This window comes from Periplaneta americana, chromosome 8 (assembly GCF_040183065.1).
Source record: "Periplaneta americana isolate PAMFEO1 chromosome 8, P.americana_PAMFEO1_priV1, whole genome shotgun sequence".
In the NCBI taxonomy this organism is placed as follows: Eukaryota; Metazoa; Arthropoda; class Insecta; order Blattodea; family Blattidae; genus Periplaneta; species Periplaneta americana.
The window spans coordinates 120279166-120303918 of NC_091124.1; the positions used below are offsets into that span (position 1 = coordinate 120279166).

Consider the following 24753-nt stretch of genomic DNA (forward strand, 5'->3'; position numbering starts at 1 on the left):
TATATTCTGTAATCTCTTGTAACCTTTCATCATCAACAGTGGGCTACAGCCCATTGCAGGTCTTGACTGCCCCTATAATGCGTTCCATTCCTCCTTGTCTTCTGCCTTCCTTTTCCAGCCTTGTACTCCCAGTATCTTCAGGTCCTGTTCAACACTATCCAGCCATTTGATATTAGGTCGTCCTAGTTTCCTTTTGCCAAAATTTTAGTTAAGGTGACTTTCCAGCATGGATCAAACTCCTCTCTATATAGATGCTCCAGTCATCTAATCCTCGATGTTTTAATGACTTTAATTATATCAGTTTCGCCAGTTGCCATTTTCGCATATAGGGCCAAAAACTTTCCTTAATATCTTTCTTTCAAATATTTTGAGCTTATTTTCTCGAGTTTTAGTTAAGGCCCAACTTCCAGAGGCATATGTTACAAGAGGTCTTAAAAGTGTTTTGTATACTGTATTTTAGTCTTTGCCTGGAGATTAAGGTATCTGGAACTAAGTTGTTTCTTAAGTCCAAAATATCCTCTATTACCCAGGGTTAACCTATGATTAATTTCTTTGTCAATCTTGTTCTCGTGTGTTATTATAATGTCTAGGTATTTAAATTCTTTGACCTCTTGTAACCTTTAGATCATGCTTTATGATTCGTTGCTTTGGTAATTATACAAGGCATGAAATAACAAAGTTTTTTCAGACAAGTAAAGTAGCTTTGGTGACTGGGGATTTAATAATGCTTTGTTTTTGCGTATTGCCAATAGTTACTAGAATTCCTAATATATATCAGTTCTAAAGTGTAATCATTTCATGTGCAGTGTAATGTATGAATGCGAACAGCAATTCAAATCGAAGACTAGTAAAGTTATTTATTCATGTCAGAATTGTAATTGATGGTAGATATGGCATGGTCAGAGTGCAGTTGTTCTCATTGTGCTAATATGTGTCATCCATTGGAAGCATTCTACCATCACATGTGAGACAGTTGCACGAATTTAATTCCTGTCTCGATCTTACAGAGAGGAAAAATAAAATGTCATATATGTGATGTACCATGTCAACCACAACTTGAAAATGAACACACTTTTTAAAGACTTCAACATCATATGATAGGAACAGTGACAATAAGTTCTTCTCTTGATTTTATATGTGCCAATCTGTAATGTGACATAAAACTTCAAACTGTTTGTTAAATTCTTATGTAGCTACAATATCTGTATCTTGCTTACTTGTCATGTATAGGACATTTCCAAATCATAGTTTTTGAAAATGAACTGAAGCAGCCAAACTTTGTTTTGATTTTCACTTGCTGTTTGTAGTACTCCTTTTCTACCTTAAAAACTTTTGCAAGTCTTATATGAATTGTGTGTATAATATTTCAATAACTAGACTTCAGAAATCTGGTTAGATCTCGACTCTTTGCCACAACTGGAAACTATAGTTTTCACAGTATTACTACAATCCTTTTCAGATGAGAAACAATTTGTGCAACAGCTAATGAAATGCAAATACTTATGCAATGTTGTCATTTCGTACTTTCTCTCCTCTGTGTTTTTCCATGGATGACAAGCACACTAACTTTGTTGTGGAATATGTTATAACATTCATTCATTCATAGTGTTCTGCCCATAAAAGTAACTTTCTGAAACTGTGCTTATTCATTCATTCATAGTGTTCTGCCCATAAAAGTAACTTTCTGAAACTGTGCTTATTCATTCATTCATAGTGTTCTGCCCATAAAAGTAACTTTCTGAAACTGTGCTTATTCATTCATTCATAGTGTTCTGCCCATAAAAGTAACTTTCTGAAACTGTGCTTATTCATTCATTCATAGTGTTCTGCCCATAAAAGTATTTTTCTGAAACTGTGCTTATTCATTCATTTATAGTGTTCTGCCCATAAAAGTAACTTTCTGAAACTGTGCTTATTCATTCATTCATAGTGTTCTGCCCATAAAAGTAACTTTCTGAAACTGTGCTTATTCATTCATTCATAGTGTTCTGCCCATAAAAGTAACTTTCTGAAACTGTGCTTATTCATTCATTCATTCATAGTGTTCTGCCCAAGGGCAGGCTTTTCACTGCAAACCGAACATTCTGCAGCCTTTTCTATTTTCTGCCTTCCTTTTTGTCTCCTCATATGTTCCATATATATATCTTAATGTCGTCTATCATCTGATATCTTCTTCTGCCCCAGACTCTTCTCCCATTCACCATTCCTTCCAGTGCATACTTCAGAAGGCAGTTTCTTCTCAACCAGTGACCCAACCGGTTCCTTTTCTTCTTTCTGATCAGTTTCAGCATCATTCTTTCTTTACCCACTCTTTTCGACACAGCTTCGTTTCTTATTCTGTCTGTCCACTTTACATGCTCCATTCTTCTCCATATCCACATTTCAAATGCTTCTAGTTACTTTCCTTCACTTCGTCGTAATGTCCATGTTTCTGACCCATACAAAGCTACACTCCACACAAAGCACTTCGCTAGTCTCTTCCTTAGTTCTTTTTCCAGAGGTCCACAGAAGATGCTCCTTTTTCTATTAAAAACTGTGCTTACTTTTAAAATAAATTATGTTAATTACCGAATATTTTAATCCAGTGGAACTGCTAGAAACACATTACTTTTAACATTGTTTTTGACTTGCACCCAAATGCTAATTGCCATATTGAGAGTCATTGCTGCCAGATAACAGTAGGCCATGGTTTGATAAGTGTAGGAGGCAGTGGTGTCTGTAGTGACAATGATTTATCCATCAATTCTTACATTCTTCTGCATTTGGTTTTACTTATGCTTGACATTGTAAAATTGTGAATAAAATACATAAAAATCGTGTATAAAACTCCTTTAATTCGTGAAAAAAGTCGTTATTGAAATAATGTAAATAATGAAAAGAGTTAACCACCAAGAAGAAGTTTGAATTTAAACATGGAAATCACTTTAAAAAATTGGTAATAAAACACTCATTCTCCTATTACTTCCCCGATATTACAGTGAAATCTCTGTATAACATATATCAGAAAGTACTGGGTACTTCATTTTGAAAAGAAAGTTTTATCCAAACAAAGTTGTTTCGAATTTACATTAGATAATGCAGAATTATTCCACAATATCTTAGCTTTTATTTACTGCAGCTGTGTTTTGAGTCCATGTAAGATTCAACAAACTCAAGAAAATTACTATGCCTATACAAAATTACAAGGAATATACATACCGTATCAGTCAATTTTAAAATTACAACACAAAGAAATTATTTAAATTAAAAAAAGTTATATACAACAAATAATATGTTGTTGTTGTTTTCTAATGCCAGGCATTTGACAATGAAGTCATTTGACCTCTTGCACTCCAATATTTTTCAAAGATATTATCATGACCAGCCACTGAAGCACAGATTTTGAGATGTTCTGAATCCATTTCTTGGTTTGAGTTGCACAATGGACAGTTAGGGGACTGATATATTCCAATTCTATGCAGGTGTTTGGCCAAACAATCATGGCCTGTTGCCAATCTAAATGCAGCTACAGACGATTTTCGTGGTAAATCGGGAATTAACTATGGATTGTGATGCAGAGAGTTCCATTTTTTCCCTTGGGATTGTGTTATTATATTTTGTTTGTTGAAGTCTAAGTATGTAGATTTAATAAATCTTTTCACAGAGTAATACGTAGATTTAGTAATAGGTCTGTAAACAACAAATAATATACACCATAGTACAATCAACAAAATTTGAGGTAATTCTTAACTTTAGTTTGGTTTATATTTCTCAATAATTTATCGTCTGCGAACTATTGAGGTTCACCTAATAGTATGAGAATTGAATTTTTATTACTAGAAACATCGCAGGACAAAGATCATATGCACGCAAGATGGACCAACAATAGATAAAATCGCGGGTGCTTATGTAAAGGGGATTAAATCAAATTGTAAGGTATGTAAACTTTTCTCCTTTGGTACTAAACAAAACCCCTTTGTCACAAAATACAGAGTACTGTAACTGCATCATGGATGGAAGAATGATTTAACCCCTTTAACACAAGACAGAAGTAATCGTGAAGGGTTCAAATCTTTACTTATCCCGCTTTAGCCAATTCATACTTAACCCCCTTTACACAAGCACCCGCAAAATAAAGTTGTAAAATTTAAAAAACATATATCACCTTAAACAATTTTCATATATAATAATGAAATGATCACAAGAAATGATAATGTAAAAATGAAAATCTTTGCATTATAATGTATGCTATTTTAATAGGGCATTTAAAATATGTACGCAAAACTGAAAAATGCGCTAAACTGAAGTCCACTATACTGAGACAGTAATACATTATTACACTTTTCTTCTTATTGTGTTAGTGTGTAACGAACCTAAGCATTGCGCATGTGCAATACATAGATTTTCATTTTCACACACAGCTGAGCAGTCATGCTTTTCACATGATAAAACATGAAAGACAAACCCATTTTCGTACATATTTTGAATGCTTAATTATCGAGGATAATGTAATGGAATTTTGTGACCGATGAATGTATAATTCAGCAATATTCTTTAAAAAAATCGCGTTTAACGCAAATATTTTCCAAATTCGCTAAAGGAGGGAAAAAGAGCAAAATTCGCGACAAATCGCAATTGTAAATAGTGTCTACAGAATGAGTGTCGTTCATACCAATAAAAACTTTAACTCTCTGACACAATTAGCAGAAATTCGTAAAATAATCATTCGCGAAAATTGGGTGTCCCTACTTATGATCATTACGATCTGTCATTGTAATGCAACATATTCGGATATAATAATTTAATACTATCTTTTTAGAATAAATTGACTTTAAGCATTTCTTTTTCTCTCTTGTCTCAATTTGTTCCTGCTATTTGTTAAAGTTTATTACCTTTCGACAGGTCAGATTACTGCTGCTGGCAAAGTACCCCCTGCTAAGATTCTTATTATCGGTGGAGGAGTTGCAGGATTGGCTGCTATTGGTCAGGCTAAGAACATGGGTGCAATTGTTCGGGCTTTTGACACACGATCAACCGTCAAAGAACAAGTGGAGTCACTAGGAGCAGAGTTTCTTGAAGTGACCATCAAGGTGAGACTGCATAATTTGAAATTATTGTCTCTCCATAATTATTACTGGTATCAACATGAACAAAAGCATCATCATTATCATCATCATCATCATCATCATCATCATCATCAGCAGCAGCAGCAGCAGCAGTAGGCATACAGGTTTAGTCCCAGAAGGACTGTTATGGCCACAAAAGTTTTCAGCCCATCTCTTCATTGGACGTCTAGTTGATCTCCTGCCTCTAGGTTGGTAATGCAGGATTGCACAAGGGATTCTAGTCCTAGACATACGCCTCACATGCTGATACCAGTTATCTCGATAGTGACATATGTCTGCTAGTATAGAGTTCATTTCAAGTTTCTGTAAGATGTCTTCATTTCTTTAATGCTCCTACTTAGTGTAGCCAGTTGTTCAGTGCATGAATCTCATTTCACTAGCAGTGATTCTGCTTGCGTCACATTTCCTTAGAGTCCATGCTTCATTTCCATAGCGCAGGGCTGATGAGTGCAGGTATGTTGCTGAATTAGAGATGGTTTTATGATTCTAATGATTGATTTATTATACTGTAAAATTTTGTCGTGAAAGTCTAAATCTGCTAAGAAAGATAATCTGTAGCCAAGATATTTAAATTCATTAACTCTTTCCAGAATACTTCCATTAATATAAATCTTACTAGGAATGGGCTCTTTGCAACAAAAAGCCATAGTTTTAGTTTTGTTGGTAGAAATTTCTATAGCATATTTATCTGCTATGAGTTTCAAACTGTGTATGGACCTTTGTAAATTGTCCTCTGAACAGGCTAGCAAAGCTAAATCATCTGAAAATAACAATACATCCAAATTTAAATCACAGTTTATTGGTATGTGACCATGTCTTGTTTTCCTTAATTCAGGTATCATGACATTCATATACCGGTATAATATATGTTAAATAGAAGATGGGACAGTGGGCATCCTTGTCAGACACCAAAAGAAACCATCTTCCAGGCTGACAATTTATCTGCAATTTTAATTGAGATTGAAGTATCTTTATATAATACTGTATATTATAACAAATTGTTCAAAATATAATATAATGTATTATATTATAAATATTCTGAACAATTTGTTGTGGGATACAATCTTCTATTAATATATTCAATAAGATGTTACGATTTACATGATCAAAAAAGTTCAGAAATGCAAAGCATGTTTCTAAATTGAATTCTAGATTTTTCTCAATCAAAAGTTTCATTGTGAAGTAGCCATCACAGCTAGATCTGCCTTTCCTAAATCCGTTTTGTTCTTCGCCCAAAATGTTCTCATAATATTGATATAATTTATTTTTTATTAAATTTGCAAATATTTTATAACCAATATTTAATAAACTAATTCCCCTAAAATTTTCACAATCTTGTAGATTGGTATCACAAGTGATTTTGACCAGCATTGAGGAGGCTCCTTTCCATTCCAAATCATGTTGAGGAAGTTGTGAAATCTGTGCAAAAGTGGTTCACTCAAGTTTTTATGTTTATGTTGTCTTTCCATCTTATGTCTTGGAATTACTGAGTACTGATATAAATTCATCTCGCGTAATGTGTCCTAGGTCAGGATTTTCTGAATGGTGCATAGTCAAGGGAGATATGTCTTGACTCCATAAGTCTTGATAATATTGTAGCCATTTATTTTGAGATATTAGATTAAGGGGGATAAATAGACTCTTTATTGTCATTATTAAAAATTTTGAGAATTTTATTTGTCTAGTATTCTTTCACATTACTTCATCATCAACTGGCTTGGACTCTTTATGTACTGTGATCTTGAATTTTTCATACTTGTTTAATATTAACTTCCAGTTGTGAACGAAATTCCTCCATGGAAATGGGTGATTCCAGAACATAGCATACAAATTCCAGGAAATCATTCCAAAAATGATCTTCCATACATTCTTAAGTTAGATGCCTTGGAACTACTCTGCAGCACATATAAGGATCGCCTTCAAATTTATACAGATGGATCTCTAAATCATAATAATGGAACATCAGGAGCAGGGTATTATATTCCAAAATATCAAGAAAGTTATTTCATACCATGTTCATCCTCCTCCAGTCTTGACACTGAATTGCTAGCTATTGATGCTACTCTTCAGTGTGTTACTCAAATTTCTGAAAAATCTATTTGCATGCTTACCGACTCCAAGGGGGCTATATTTAATATAATTAAATATGTACCAGACCTATATGCACATAGAATTATTCCAATTCAGAAACAACTAAGTAAACTAAAAGAACTCCAAAAGGAAATAACATTTCAATGGATACCTAGTCATTGTGGTATACCTGGAAACGAGAAAGTCGATAATATTGCAAAACAGGCAACATATGGGTATTTGCAACCAAGACATCTTCAAGTGATATCTCTATCCAGTGCTTTTGCTTTAGTAAAGTCTTATTTTACAAACCTATGGATCAACAATTGGCTCTCTTCTGACAAAGGAAAAATTTTACAGTCTGTACAAAAGAAACCAAATGACCTGGAAATGTACAAAAACTTGCCCAGATATGTTCAAACATTTTTAACAAGAGCCAGAACAGGTCACATTGTCACTCAATTGTATCTACACCGATTTCACATTTCTGATAATCCTACTTGTTTCTGGTGTAATAATCATGATGAAGATCTGGATCACATTCTTCTATACTGTCCATCCATAAACCACAAAAGAAGTAAATTAAAATTATCAGTACCAGTTGCAGAAGACACAGCCCTGCAGTATATATTAACTACACCCCAACTCTGGCTACTAGCAACAGGCATCTATAATGAACACCGATCAAAATACCCCTCATTTCTCGTGAAAAACAAGAACTGAATAGACTACAGTGGACTATAGTGGACTTTATGTTGTCAGCAAACAGCTGGATACATTAAGAAGATTGATTGATAATATTAACTTCATTGTTGCGTGATGAGTTTTAACTTCATTGTTGCTTAATGAAGGTATATGCAATCAAGCAATACTATATTCCAGGGCTGGGCAACTTTAATTGAATGTGATCTACTTTTAGTCGTTTTTTGTGGTTGTCCCACTCTTCTTGTAAGGGCTCTTTATTACTGGCTGTTTGATGTGCGTTGCATTCAGAGCATTGGTCCTTCTTTGGAATATGAAAGGACAGTGGTGGATCCTATGATTTGAAAATACTTTGATAAACGAATTCAGAGACAGGTATGACACTCTTTCCATGATGGTATTGATCCCGATATAAGCCGTACATTAAGTGCCAAATTCAAATCATGTGCTAAATACAGCTTTCAAGAATCTTTACGACTCTAAATGAGGAAATGAATCAATGAGAATTTTACATGAAGTTTTTGTTCTTCAGGGGTTGGATTGTGTGCTGATCAGTAGCAAAGCATGACACAATTTTTGGATAAGCTGGGTTTCGGAAATAGTGATCTAGGCCATGCTTTATGTCGCTAAAAGGTAAACGAAATGCGGAAATGTTCCTGTTTTTAATTAACTGAATTTCAAATTGATCTTGTCCCTTCTTCGAAAATGTTAGAGAAACCTCAGCTTACCCTGCCTACCCTGACGCTTCACCACTGGTGCTGATTGTCTTTGTGTTAAGTTCAGTAACACTGCATTGTAAATAAAGCGTAGAACTGAAAATAATCATCTGAAGTTAAATCAATAATGAATGAAAACGCCACCAATCAAATCACAAATGTTGAAAAAGTGTGCAATGGTTTAACCTTAACAACACAAATGTTGTAACTGTGCACTTAACACATTTGTCTATTGGTTCTTAAATGCACAGAAGTGGCAAGCACATTTATCACATGAGTACACGTGGGCTATAGTAAATAGAACATTTTGCCAACACAGAACTATAGGAAACTCTTAGTATTCACTTCCCACATTTGTACACAGTAAAGATACACCTCAGAGGACTTCGATTTTGTACTTAACTCAATTTGACCAAAACACGTGTGCACTAAGCCATCGATATATGTTATATGAGCAGAAAGAGAGATCTAGAGTACTTGTAGATCCTGTACTTGCACATTGATATGTTGCTGTTTTGTTGTCATTAAGTGAAATGATGTCATTATTCAGTAACCATTTGTAGATTATGTTTCTATATTGATTTGAAGATCCATTATTCCATATGTGATGTTTAGGCCTAATACTGTTAAAGTCACCAACTATGATAAACTTGTGATCAGTATATAGTAGCCTATATACATTGACAAGTGAAAATGAAATGTTATTTTGAAGTAATAATTTTGTCCTGATGTATTCAATTTGGCCTTCAGATTGTCGTTTAGATTCAATTTCGTGAATGGAGTTGTGGATCATGGTGACAACACCTCCACCCCTTCTATCTTCACAAAACAGATTAAAAATTTTGTAGTCGGCATATTTGTAAAATTTAAAAATATCATCAATCTGAAAAGATTCTTGTATGCATATTATAGAGGGCTTTTGTCTTGAACTTCTTGCTTTAATAAATCCATTTTGTTTCTTAAAGACCTAGAGTTCCATTGTAAAATTTTTAGAGTGTCTGTATCTTTTTCGTTAATGTTGTCTTTTCATTTTAATTCTCGGTCTTTAAATGTACTACCCAATGAAACATGAAATTTATTCTCTTTAGCCTCATTTTTTATATTAGAAAGAATGGATTTTGCTTCTGCATTGGACTGACACTATACTTCAATTCTTTTGGTTTATGTTTGCCTCTTTGTCTCATTATATGGTTCTTTTCAGTATTAAACTTGGCTCTGATTGACTGGATGGTGTGACTTTTGGTGTTCCAAATAAATACTTTAATATGATTCTTGGAATGTCTCTGTGAAGTCCCTACCTGGAGATCCGATTGAGAGACTATTTTACCTCCGGAGAATTTTACACTGAGGGAGTAAATGTATCATAAGCTTTAGATAGTGAAAAATATAGTGGGACTGCGTTGGTGTTAATGCAGCTTCTGTGGGCACCTTTTTGTTACTTGTTTGCAATAAGTTTAAGCCCCCTCACCACAAAAGAAGTAAATTAAAATCATCAGTACCAGATGCAGAGGACAATATATATTGACTACACCCCAACTCTGGCTACTAGCAACAGGCATCTATAATGAACACGATCAAAATATCCTCATTTCTCGTGAAAAACAAGAACTGAAAAGACTACAGTGGACTGCAGTGGACCTTATGTTGTCTGCAAACAGCTGGATATATTAAGAAGATTGATTGAGTGATAAAATTTCCAATATATATGGTTGCTCTCATATTCAGTTTTGTATAATTTGATGGTGCAGACTGTGGAACTATTGTCGAAATATTTTGTGGTTATTTTTAAGTAGTTTTTATAATGATGTTATCATACATAATTTGGAAGTAGTGGTATATTATATTGTAGAACTTTGTCGAAAGGTTATGTACTGTAGTTGTTTTTAAGTGGTTTTACGATGGTTGTTATCATGCATTTAAGTTGCAAAGTGAACTCGGTTTATGAACTGTTCGTTGGTATTTGTGTGTTCTTGTCTGACTAGAAGCTGAAGTCAATTTCCTATATGAACAACAAGAAGTTGACCACATCATCAAAATGCAACAAGACAAGAAAGCTCCAGGAATTGATAGTATCTCTGCAAACATAATAAGACATACATACATACATTTGAAAAACCCAGCACTCTTTACTGAATTGTTCAATAAATGTTTAAAAGTTGGAACTTTTCCTGATCTGTGGAAATTTGCAGCCATAAAAATAATACTAAAACCAGGCATCAGCAAGGACAAACACACAAAAAATATGCTATATCCCATCAGTCTACTTTCTGTAGTGGATACTTGAAAAACATATGATAAACCACATCATGTATCACCTTTATAGCAAGAAATATCTCGGCAGCAATCAATGTGTATTTACTCCCAACAGATTATCAGAAGATGCTGTCTGTTGTTATGTGGATGAAAAACATCTTTAGTATAAAACAAATTGGTCTCCTAATGTTGTTAGATGTGTCTGGCACCTTAAGTCATACCTTACAAACCTGAAAAGAAAAAATTGTCCAAGAAATATTTACCAGCTTGCTCAAAGTTATTTTACCAACAAGAAAACCCAGCTCAGCCTCTGCAACATCACTGTTAGCAAAGAAATGGAGTGGCTGCCTCCAAGGATCAACTTGCAGTCCTGGTTTTTGGATCATCCTTTACGATGATGTATTTCAGCTGTTTCTTCCTGAGAGCTGTGGCATGTTGGAATATGCAGATGACACTTTATTGTTGGCCAAGGCAAATTTCACTTCAAAACTAATTATATATACAAACACAGTGCTAAGTGTCCGGTTTGAATGAGGTCGTGACAATAAGTTGAAATTCAAACCAGAAAAAAACAAAACCATTTGTGTAACTAGAAGAAGAAAATTGGTTACACAGAGAATCGAAATGAACAGGCAAGAAATTCAAATTGTTCATCAGTTACAATACCTAGGTGTTGTTCTGGACAAAAAACTGATGTTCAGAGCCCAAATCGGTCATTTAGCAACTAAGTCCAGAAGACAGTTATCTGGACTCTCCATGGCTTCAAGACCCATCTGGAGCTTAAACTCCGACATGCTCCATATTATATACAGAGGAGCAGTTCAACCTTTTATAATGTGCATCTGCCTTCTAGGATACTTTACATAAACAATGAGCCAAAATAAAATTAGCTAAAACCCAAAGAGGCTTCCTTCTGACTCGAGCTTACCAAAATACTTCAACAGATGCTTCTCAAGTCATAGCAGCTATTGAACCATTAGTTCTTACTATTATCTAAAGAGCTCAGTTGTCTGACTTAAAGAAAAATCGAAAATCCTTCACTACATCCTTCGAATACCACATTGAACGTCAGCGGATCACCTAAGCATTCCATCCAAAGGAAGTGTAAGAGTTGATGAGTTAGCCAAAGCAGGAGCCTCCATCTACACTCTGCACCCCATATCACACATCAAGAAACAAATAAGACAACAGATTCATCAAAATTGTAACAGTAGATGGATGATAAGCAAAACTGGATCATTAACAAGGAACACTTACTTCCCAACAATGTACAACAGACTAAAAAGCCATCACCTCACACCTACATTCTTTCTGCACATGGGAAATTCGGAACTTTCTTCGACAGATTCAACATACCAGCAGATATCAGCTCTACATGTTCCTGCCATGAAGACCTTCACAGTGTAAAACACCTTTTGTTTGACTGCCCCATTGAAATAAAGAGATATGAAATAAAAACACATGTCCTGGACTGTAAAACCAAATATGGCAGCCCACTATGTAAAGTCTTCTAGAAATCGTGTTGCTACAGAGAATTTATAAATTTGTTAAACTATATATCTGCAATGCTCAGGAAAAGTGACATAAGTCAGTTTTCACAAACCTTTTTTGATAATTTATTGACAACTTACACTGGTTTATGTCGATTTGATTTTTTTCTGTATGAATTATTGTAATGGGAGAAATGCTTATGTATTTTTTTCCAAGCGAGCAGATGTTCCGTAAGTTGTCAGTAAATTATCAAAAAAGGTTTGTGGAAACTGACTTGTGTCACTTTTCCCGAGCACTGCAGATATTTAACCCTCGGCAAGCTGGTGGGGTCCATTTTGTACCCCATACCCACTTAGCTTACAGCATGTGCATTTCAGGTGAGCTTGCAGAAGGTTAAAAGACTGTAGAGCTATCTTTCACCATTATGTGTGTACATGCAATAAGTAGTATATATAGTAGGTATATAACTGAACTAAAACCCTAGAATACCACTTGGTAAATTAGGTTTCTTTTGAGTGGATATTTAATAATAATAGTACTGCTTTAGAAACAGTGAAATATTTTGTAATGCACCATAACGCAACTGAACAAATTATGAGAGAGTTATCACAATTTGAGGGCATGGTTTATTTCTTAGGAGCAAGCAGTCCAAAATAACTGACTTTTTTTTGTAAAATAATCGCATGTTATTAAATATGAAGATTTATACAGGAAGAGCAAGAAATCAATTTCGTAAAATTTTCTGGATGGGAATTTGAAATCAGCCAGCTTTGGCTCTAAACAGCTAAGATTTTCTATATACAGTATAATCGTACATTCTTCAAGAATGTGTGTTATAAATTTGAGCAGTGTATTATAGACTTAATTGTGAAGTTACAAATTTATCTTCTGAAAAGTTTACTAATTCACTTAACTCATTCTCCCCACATAGTCTTAAATGCTATTTCAAAGTTATTAAATGTTATTTCAGTTTTACGTTTTTCTCACTTATTTGTTTTTTCCCCCCTTCAAGCCTCATACAAAACATATAAATTAAGTTTTACTGTATCTTCTATTTGACAGCTGAAGATGCTAGATAGCAGTTTTTATTTCTTTCTTGTTTTTAAATTAATGAAAGAAGTTATAAGAAATTTCAACGAAAAAATGTTTCAGAAACTCTCCTTCACAGAATGGTCTAAATCTCTTTACAGTTAAGTTACATGCCTTAGAGACCATCATAACATTGTTGAAATGTGAAGTTGGTTTTGATAACAATGTCTGTTGTGTTGTCAGCTTAGATTTTGGTTCTTTTAGTTTCAAGTTATGTAATTCACTCTTCGGCAGGAAATCACTATCATACATACTTCGATGCAGAGCATTGTAATGCCATTGAAGATTACCATTCTTTGGTAAAGTCTGACAAATTAAGCAACAACACTTATTTTCAACCATAACTAAGAAAAATTCACTTTCTCATTCATCGTGAAAATAATATGTTTTACTTTTCTTTTGTTCGCTTATTATGCATCGCATTAAACTATAAATGAAATGGAAAAACAAGCTCTAAATTTTCATCACATATGTGTACGGTAATATTGAATGTGCTTCTTGAGTATTAATAATTTTTTTACGTTTTCTATATCCTATGTGTGTTGTTTGTGTTCTTAAATAGGAGGAGGGAGAGTCCACAGGAGGATATGGAAGAGAAATGTCAAAGGAGTTCATTGAGGCAGAACATGCACTGTTCGCAAAACAAGCTCGTGATGTTGACATTATCATCACCACAGCCCTCATTCCTGGCAAGAAGGCTCCACTACTTATTCTCAAGGTATGTTAGTTTTCAAGTTGGACTGTAATTGTGTTCTCCTTATACTTGCTACTCGAATGGTTACTGTGCATGCTGTAAACATGAGGTTCATGCAAAGTTGGCTGAGGAGGATGGGTGTTTAAGACTGTCTTGTCCCTGAATGAGAGAAATCATCACCACCACCATCATCATCATCTTGGCTTAGGCCTTTGGTCTGTTCCAACTCCATGTGCAACTCCTGACACCATTGCAGTGCAAATCTTTGCATGTGGAAATAATTTGCAATATGTTTGGGGATTCTATTGACCCTTTTTTATAAGTATGAATACTTGTTTTTTTATACTTCTTGATTATTATCAAAATAGGTGATTTATTTATTTCTTCTCAAATTGTCTAGTTTAGTATTCTACCGGTATCTGTTCTCTTGCATCTTGCAACAGGTCTTAAAATTTCATCTCAGGTGCTTCTATTCACTTTTTGTCCTTAATGTTAGAGTCTCCCAGAAAATAAAAAGGGACTGCTAATAGCTTCAGAATTTTAAAATAGTTTCAATTTTTACGAGGATGATCCCAGAAGTAATGCACAAACTTACTCCATTGGCACACATTTTATTTTTTCAATCTACTTACATCAAGATCGTTCACAATAATTCCCTTGAATTGTTATGACTACTTCCCAACATTGTGGTAACTTCTTTAAAGTTTAGATGTTGAATGCGTTTTGTCACAGCTGTATTCAGGACATTTAACATTCCAAAAAGTTGACTCCAAGAAATGTTAGATGTTATCATATTCCAGGTGAATGAACTATTTCCTGGTAGCCAAAAACTGCTAAAAAGAATATTAGTGTGAACAAATTTTGCTATAATGTTGAACAGGCTGAAATATCTGGGTACGTTCCCCCCCCCCCCAAGTGTCAGCAATATTTAAGATGTTCACAAATATCTTGAAAATTCGATGTGATGTACCAGTCATATAAACTATTACCTTCAATAAATCTTGTTACAAAATCACATCAGTACATAAAAGTCACTTTTCATGTGGCCAAGAAATTTATCTATCAAAACCCGAATAGGATGAACATCGAGTTCTCTTTGCACATCGTGATGCTTTTAATGAAGCACAAACTGTTTGCATCAGGGGAAACATTTGGATGCGGCATTACAACATGTGAATCAACATTTTCGACGCTCACTTCAATTAATAGTACACAGAGAATGTTGTTTGCAAGTACTGTGGACATCAACAAACAATGTTGACAGTGAACGTGTTTTATCACAGCATGGTGCTGTTGTTTCAGACAGACGATGTAATTTGAAGGAGGAAAACGCTGAACTGTTCACAATATTATCTTTTGATAAATGAAAGGTAGAATGCTCAAAATTTCCTTTGGAAAAAAAAAGTAGATGCTAATTTTGAAAAAAGTACGAGTAAATGCTAATTTCAGAAAAATAGATGCTAATTTTGATGAAAATAGATGCTAAAAATTCAGGTCCCTATTCGTAAGTAATCTTTCATATTGAATAATTTTCAAGAGAAAAATTGTTCCAGACCTTTGGCTAAGTGTGTCAATGCTCTACCACTGAGCTATCCAGGAACTGTATCAGAGGTTCGGGTCAATTTTTCCCTTTATATCCACATACCTCAATTGAGTTGACACACGTCAATGACGCAACATAGAGTGCACACTATACTTTGTGACTTTTTAATTGTGGTTTCATGTTAACAAACAGAGGCGTATATTATAGATATATGGCTTTCAAGCTTAACTTTCTGTAAAACTGACTTGAATGCCTCCCCAGTGATAACGTCCTGGAATCTATGTGGAAAAAGTCACATGTCTCCCCAGTCTGATGACTCTGGTCTGCTTCAGAACACTAGGTTCATGCAATTTGACAGCACTTGGTTCTGTTGTATGCAATATTTCTTGATCCCAGTGTAAGTTTGTTGTGTAGATGCTTGAGAGCCATATTTATTGAGTAGAAATACTGGTTTTAGTTGATCTGTGGTGATTGTTACTCTCTCGGGATTTCAGTGCCGAAATGCTTATCACTATGTGAAAAAACACGACATTTAAGGTACGGTCACACGTCGCTACTTTTGCAGCGCTGCAGTACAAAAAACTGCGCAACTCTTGTACTGCGACGTGTGAACAACAGTGCAACCCGGAAAGTAGCGGCTGCTGAACCTGCTGCCCGCTACTTTTCCATGCTGTGCGCAGCTTAAAAGTAGCGACATGTGAACAGGGTTCTCAGGGTTGCAGACGTAGCATTTTTGATATCGGTTTTGTTGAAACTTTTGCTGCGGTTGCAACCAGTGTTACCACCCAAATGTGCCAATGATACTTTTATTGTTTGGATATATTTTAATGTTAAATGTGATGGAAATAAATTATTTGTAACAGTTATTAAATACACAACACAGTCTGAGCATAATTGCTGACGATATAATTCATTTTTTAAATTTTCCATAGCGTAGTTCCAAACAGGAGGGTTGCCAACATTGATTACATGAATATACTGTTGGTTATCATTTAAGTATATAGGCGTTTTCAAAAGCTTTATAGTAAAAATAATGTCAATTTCTGAATACTAGATACGACAGAAAAGCAAATAATAGATAAGGAAGCTTTCGCATGAGTTTCTTAATAATGCGAACATAACCACAAAATGTACATTGAGAAGTCAACACAGAGATAGAAACCTGCAGCATGACTGCAGCTGCAAAAGTAGCGCCTTGTGTGTGAACAGACTCGCAACCTCCAGTTGCAACTTTTGCAGCACTTGGGTTGCGCAGCACGAAAAGTAGCGTGCAGCGCGCTACTTTTGGCTTACGTGTGAACACGACACGCAACTTTTGCAGCTGCAGTACAAAAGTTGTGCAGCAAAAGTAGCGATGTGTGACCGTACCTTTAGGTTGCAATGATAGTCGTTGTGCAACCTGTCAAATGAAGACATGTTGACTTGCCATAAGACTGAGATGGATGAAACTCTTTTGTTTTGTACAGTAGAAACTTGATTATTACCCGAAAATATTGGGAAAAGGGGTCGTTCGTATTGGCGAATCGTTTAGTTTACCTGGGTCTTTTTTGAATGAAAAAGAAAGAAATTTTTACAACGAAAAAAATAAATATATTATTTTATGTGTAATATGTACATGTATGACAAAACATGCCAAAACTTCCCTTACTACATAGTGTATCTATTTACTAAAAAGTCAGTATTTTTTTTTTTTACATTACTATTCAGCCTTTGTTCGAATGCACAATCTCTCATACATTGCAGCAACATAATTTCACATTGTGTCTGCTTTTTTCTTCAGCCCATTGAAGAGCTAGATTTTTTCTGCACTCAAGTTTTTCTCTCTTACGAGTTCTTCAAACTGTCTTTGATTGGTTCCTCTTTGCTGGAGAGTTTTCCGCCAGTAATTTTGAGAGGTCTGATGCTGTGACATTTCTTGAAATTGCCTTAACCAACCTTTACTCGTACTAAAACCTATGTGGTTATTCGTCATTTGATGGTGGAAAATTTGAGCTTTTTCACAAATATTTCACACTCAACGGGAATGTGTAGCCATCTCTGTTGAACCACATAAAAACAGTATTGTCTACCTTGGGATTTTCAGGTTGTTTCAGGGTATTATGTTCACCAGGGTCATGTTCCGTCGTGCATATGAACTTCCATATGTTTGCTTTGTTCCTCTTGATGTCACTAATGAATTGACTTGCGAATCCTGAATTTCATAGCAATCACAGAGTAGCTGGTCCCTTTCTCGATCATGTACATAATTTCTGCCTTGTCTCTCAAACTCAAACTTTTATATTTATGCAGTGCCATCCTACTTGGCACTTGAAAAAAAAAAAAAAACGAAAAAGATTACGCACAGAAAATACGAAAACGATGAAAACCAGTGCAATAATACACCTACACAACCTGTTCTAACAGCTCTAAACACTTAACAGCTGACAGGCAGCCGACAAGCATTACTAGGGACCAGATTTTTATGTAATTACATATTATATTCCTTTCAACATAACCGTATATAAATAACAAATCTTTGCGAATCTTGTAATTACCATTAATATATTAAAATTTTATACTACATATTTTTACTTATTTACCCTACATTACATATTATGGTTTGGTATTACATAAATCTACATATTTAGGGGTTTTATTCATTTTTACTTCTCTAAAAGGAAAAAAAAAAAAAAAAAACTTCAGCTGGGGAAGTTTACAATTTGAAATACACAGATTTAAAAAGCCTTTTTACCTACCCGAGAAAGAATATATTTCGGGACGAAACATAACGTCCTTAGTTCCAGGAAGTAACAGAGGCACTCACCCCATACCGACCACTGTAAATATGAGTGAACAAAAGGCAACCTTTTTCATACAACTACCTTGTATTGTAAAAATCACTCAGAAAATAGTGTTGCCTTCAGGGACGAGGACGACATGCTTTGTCTCGAACTATAATTGTTCTGCACATGTCTTAACAAGTCGTTCCCATGCAATTTGCAACCTTATCCATCCTCTTCCTAATCCTTCCAGGGAAAACCCGTGTCAAGTCTGACATGAGCCGCAATAAAGTAGCCGACTTTTAAAAAGAAGCTGGAGTAAAGGAACAAACTGGAAAGATGTTGAAAGATTAAAAGAAGTAGCTTTTCAGGTTATCTTGACCTCTTTACTTTAAATTTAGTAGACCTATATGGAAATGGGATTTTCCAAGCAATTAGAAAGTATGGTTCTTAGCTGGAATAATCCTACCCTTCTGAATGAGACATGAATGTCACTTTTCAAACAGCAGTTTGTAAATGCCTGTAGTTTGAGGTTTTAGTAGGTACTTTGTTTTTTACAGTGAGCAGCTAAAATGCAAATGTCCCACATATCCTCTTATTTTCTCCTAATCCAGTAAAGCGAAACAGTGCTTGCATTACTGTTATGTCATTCATTTCACTCAGTTCTCTAGCTTTAGTACTTACAGTATAAAGTGCGTGTTTATCTACTGCTTTTAAGTAACTAAAATGGTTCCTGTATCTTCAACTCTAATAACAAAAATAAAATCATGGATTGCGATGGACGAAGCTTTTGCTGCAGATGGGAAAATAGTAATGTGTCAAGTGTGCGGTAAAAAAGTCGGGTTCTCTATGAAATAAAAACTGGAGAGTTTTACCTATCCTATACCTGTCAGATATTGATATTAAATATTTTCATTATTTTACATATTTTGGTACATGTTCAGCTTATTTTTCTTACATAAATATGTACATATTTCAACCTTGATATTACATAAAAATCCGGTCCCTAAGCATTACAATCACGTGGTTTTCTTGTTTGACAAGTGTACAATAAGTGAGAGGGTGGGAGGAGGTTCTCTTGGGCCTATTAAGACTACTGTGTCCTTCAGTTTACTGAGTGTTCGGATGATCGCGTCCTTACTGTATTATGTTTTATTTCAACTGGTCCAAAGTCTCTCATCTGTTCTCTTAAATGATGAAGGAAAGAGGAAATGCCTTGTGTTAGTTGTTGGTTGTCTAAACGATCTGCAGGAAGCCTGAGTGGCTCTTAGTAGTTCATCTGAGCAACAGTAGTATTGTAGTCAGGAATAATGTATGACTGCAGTCCAATGGAAGTTTAGGTACCCAGTCATCTATGAGTTGAGCTTCTGGAAGTAACGATCCCTTTGCTCGATCTTTTCATTAGCTGCTGGATGATATGCAGCTGTTTTAATAATGAATTCCAAGTGCTCGTGTAAGACACTGAAAGAAATGCAGTCGAATTGCCTTCATGGCGTGTTGTGATGATTTTAGGTGTTCCAAATTGAGCTATCCGAGTCGATAATATTACTCCAACAACTGTTTCTGCACTGATATAATTTACTGGAACAGCTTCTGTCCATCGAGAGAACTTGTCACTCATGCTAACAATGCAACTGAATCCTTGAGAGTGTGAAGTGTGGAATGTCAATATTAATAGAACTAAATCTGGAAATGACTGGAGGAAAGTGTCCATTAGCACTGGTTGTGTGGAGCCATTTTTTGACACGTTGGCAAGGAACGCAAGAAGATGACCATAATTTGATATCTTGCTTCTTCATGTTTGGCCATACGTACCTGTCTTTCATTAAATTGATGGATCCCTTCACTCCTGGATGTGCTAAATTGGAACAAATAAAAAATAACTTGGCGAAACTTTTCAGGGATTCCAGTATAGTCTATTATCTCTAATTTGATAATTTGATGAAGTGAAGCTTTCATAACAAAATCAGAGGTGTCAACCATGAGAACAATAGGTAAAGGTATGGTCACACATCGCTACTTTTGCAGCGCTGCAGTACAAAACACTGCGCAACTCTCGTACTGCAACGTGTGAACAACGGTGCAACCCAAAAAGTAGCGGCTGCCGAACCTGCTGCCCACTACTTTTTCATGCTGCGCGCAGCTTAGAAGTAGCGACGTGTGAACAGGGTTGCAGCCGCAGCATTTTTGATATTGGTTTTGTTGAAAAATTGCTGCGGTTGCGACCAGTGTTGCCATCCAAATGTGCCAATGATACTTTTATTGTTTGGATATATTTTAATGTTAGATGTGATGAAAATAAATTATTTGTAACAGTTACTAAATGCACAACATAGTCTGAGTACATTTGCTGACGATATAATTATTTTCTTAATTTTCCGTATCGTAGTTTCAAACAGGAGGGTTGCCAACATTGATTACGTGAATATGCTATTGGTTATCATTTAAGCATATAGGCGTTTTTAAAAGCTTTATAGTAAAAATATTGCCAATTTCTGAATACTAGTTAGGACAGAAAAGCAAATAATAGATAAGTAAGCTTTCACATGAGTTTCATAATAATGCGAACATAACCACAAAATGTATATTGAAAAGTCATCATGGAGATGGAAACCTGCAGCAAGACTGCAGCTGCAAAAGTAGCGCCTTGTGTGTGAGCAGACTCACAACCTCCAGTTGCAACTTTTGCTGCACTCGGGTTGCGCAGCACAAAAAGAGCATGCAGCGTACTACTTTTGGCTTACGTGTGAACACAACACGCAACTTTTGCAGCTGCAGTACAGAAGTTGCACAGAAAAAGTAGCGACGTGTGACTGTACCTTAAATCTTGAGATGAATGAGTGAGGAGAGGGGTGTTTTTAAGACTTTTTGAGTTCATGGAATGCATTTAAAAATTTATCTGTCTATTCAATATTTCTCTTGTTCTTTGCATCTAGAGTTAGTTCAAATAGAAGAGCTTGTGTCTTTGCAGTATTTGGTAATGCACCACAGTAGAAACTAACTAGACCAAGGGCTCTGCAGAATTCAAAGAACAGCCTGTATGGCTATAACTGGAGCCATGAAAATGACTCCCACTGCAGCTATGGAAGCACTCTTAAACTTGACTCCATTAGACACAGTAGTAATGAAGGAAGCGAGAATGGCTCTCTATAGACTGCAACATTCTAAGCAACTGATATTCTCAGATGTAGAGTCAGGTTTGCTGGAATTCAAGAGATTTATGGCAGATCACATACTGTGTATGGAATCAGACCATATTAATCCTGTTCGACATTATACAAAAAAATTCAGTCATCATTGACTATGAACTTTGGAAAAACAAAACTCCAGAATTTCCTGAGAAGTCTCTGATGTGGTACACAGATGGATTAAAGACAGACTCAGGAACTGGATCAGGTGTCTGTGGCATCAGACCAATGGTTAGCTTAAGCTTCCCCCTTGGGTAATTATGCCACTGTTTTTTAAGCAGAGATATACGCCATTATCCAATGCGTTCTTGAAAATATAAGAAGAGCTTATGTGGGAAAGCAGATTCTTATATTCTCGGATAGCCAGGCTGCCCTTATAGCTTTAAATAGCCATATTGTTACTTCAGGACTGTTTCTTAATTGACTCAATATAATTTCTACCCTGGCAGAACAGAATGAGGTTAAACCCATCTGGGTACCGGGCACTGTGGTATTGAGGGAAATGAAAGAACTGACGAACTTGTAAGACAAGGAGCGGCTATAAAATATATTGGACCAGAGCCGGCTCTCGGATTACCTAGGTGTTCTGTCAGAGAAGCAATTAAAAAATGGTCCAAGGTTCAACACTATAAAACCTGGATTGTTAGTCCATGCAACAAAAGAGCTGAAATATTACTACAATGTAACAGATTTCAGTTGAGAGCAGTCACAGATTTTCTCACGGGTCATGCACCTGTGAAAAAGCGTCTTAATTTAATGGCATACTTCAAGGTAACCTAGACTGCAGATTCTGTAGGAAGGAGACTGAAACAGCCCAGCACATTATTTGCTCCTGCAATGCATTGGCTCGCAGGAGATACCTTATCTTTGGGAAAGATTCTCTAGAACCAAAAGATATTGAACCGAGTTCTATATCTGGACTGTGTACCTTAATCAAAGTAACAGAATTGATGAATCGGTATTAAATTATAAAACATAGGTAGCACAATAAGCCCAAGGCTGCGGTGCATCCAGAACAATGATGGCCTAAATGTTGGGGGAAAAGAAACTAGTCCAAGAAACCGACGTAGATTCTGGATGTTATATAGAAGTTTGTAGTTAACTTTTGCCTCTGCTCGATCTGAAAGTGGGCATATACTCTTTTTTGGAAATAAGGTAACCCAGAAATGGCACTTCTGATACTCCAAAAAGAGATTGAAAAATCTCTATGTTTATATTAATGTTGTACTGACTCAAACTTCGGAAAAATAATCATAGATGTTGCATGTGTTTCCTAAATTAGGTGAAGCTACTAGGATGTGATCAGTATAGTATTATAGCATTATACAGGGTGATTCACGAAGTTCCAAATAACCTCAGAAATCAACTTCATAAACCGGGGAGAACTTTGTGATTCCTCTGTATAAAGTCGAAGTCTTGCAGTAGGGAGACAATAAAGCATTGAAATGACTGCACTACATTGCTCGGTCCAAATAGAACATGTAGAAATTCAAACAATCTGAAGGAAGTAACGATAGCTGTCTTAAGTACATCATCTGGATGGACTGCTATATGATGACATTCAGTTTTTAGAAAATATTTACCTTGCCATCTAGTAGAGTGTTCAAATGTTGTATATGAGGTAAGGGGTAAAGATCTAGTTTGGTGATGTTATTTAGATTTCGGTAATCCCCACAAAGGCTCCAATATCCATCCTCCTTTGGAACTAGGTGTAATGGACTTGTCCAACAAATTGTAGATAATTAACAAATACTTATGTTGCTCACCTCTTGAAACTCAGCCTTTGCAGCTGTCAGTTTCTCTGGTCATAACCACCATGCTTTAGCCATAGCAGATTGCCTATGGGTTACTATGGTGTTACTGACCTCAGTAACTGGGTAAGAAAAGTTAAAAGTTAATATTGTCATGCAGGAGATTTTGGAATTCTTTTAAAATGTCTGCTTATTTTTTATTGGGGATGTTACATGCAATGTTTCAATTCCAGAATCCTTGATCCAAGTTGCCTTAGAAGACAAGTTAGTGACGCAGTCTAATAATCTTCTGTATGTTACGTACTTATTTACAAATAGCTTTTAAAGAACCCAGAGGTTCATTGACGTCCTCACATAAGCCCACAATTGGTCCCTATCCTGAGCAAGATTAATCCAGTTCCTACCGTCATATCCCACCTCCCTCAAATCCATTTAATATTATCCTCCCATCTACGTCTCGGCCTTCCCAAAGGTCTTTTTCCCTCAGGTCTCCCATCTAACACTCTACGCATTTCTGGATTCACCCATAGTGCCCTGACCATCTAAAAGTCTGGATTTAATATTCCTAATTATGTTAGGTGAAGAATACAATGCATGCAGTTCTGCATTGTATAAGTTATATAAATTAAAAAAATTGAAATGGTGAAGAAATTCAGCCTAAAGGTACGGTCACACGTTGCTACTTTTGCAGCGATGCAGTACAAAAAACTTCGCAACTCTCGTACTGCAACGTGTGAACAATGGTGCAACCCGAAAAGTAGCGGCTGCCGAACCTGCTGCTCGCTACTTTTTCATGCTGCGTGCAGCTTAGAAGTAGCGACGTGTGAACAGGGATTCTCAGGGTTGCAGCCGCAGCATTTTTGATATCGGTTTTCTTGAAACTTTTACTGTGGTTGCGACCAGTGTTGCCACCCATATGTGCCAATGATACTTTTATTGTTTGGATGTATTTTAATGTTAGATGTGATGAAAATAAATTATTTGTAACAGTTATTAAATGCACAACACAGTCTGAGCATATTTGCTGATGATATAATTCATTTTTTTAATTTTCTGTAGCGTAGTTTCAAACAGGAGGGTTGCCAACATTGATTACGTGGATATGCTGTTGGCTATCATTTAAGTATATAGGCGTTTTTAAAAGCTTTATAGTAAAAATATTGCCAATTTCTGAATACTAGTTAGGACAGAAAAGGAAATAATAGATAAGTAAGCTTTCGCATGAGTTTATTAATAATGCGAATATAACCACAAAATGTATATTAAGAAGTCAACACGGAGATGGAAACCTGCAGCATGACTGTGGCTGCAAAAGTAGTGCCTTGTGTGTGAACAGGCTCGCAACCTCCAGTTGCAACTTTTGCTGCACTTGGGTTGCGCAGCACGAAAAGT

The 24753-nt window shown here is 35.6% G+C and overlaps 1 protein-coding gene across 3 annotated transcripts in view; it reads left to right on the forward strand.

Annotated features, from left to right (window-relative positions):
* Window positions 1-24753, forward strand: part of LOC138704991 (NAD(P) transhydrogenase, mitochondrial-like) — a 157149-nt gene that overhangs the window by 73538 nt on the left and 58858 nt on the right. For all 3 annotated transcript variants that reach the window (XM_069833507.1, XM_069833508.1, XM_069833506.1), the window contains exons 6-7: window positions 4882-5069; window positions 13989-14144. In XM_069833507.1, the coding sequence (XP_069689608.1) occupies window positions 4882-5069; window positions 13989-14144 (344 nt within the window). The remainder of the gene's footprint in view (window positions 1-4881; window positions 5070-13988; window positions 14145-24753) is intronic.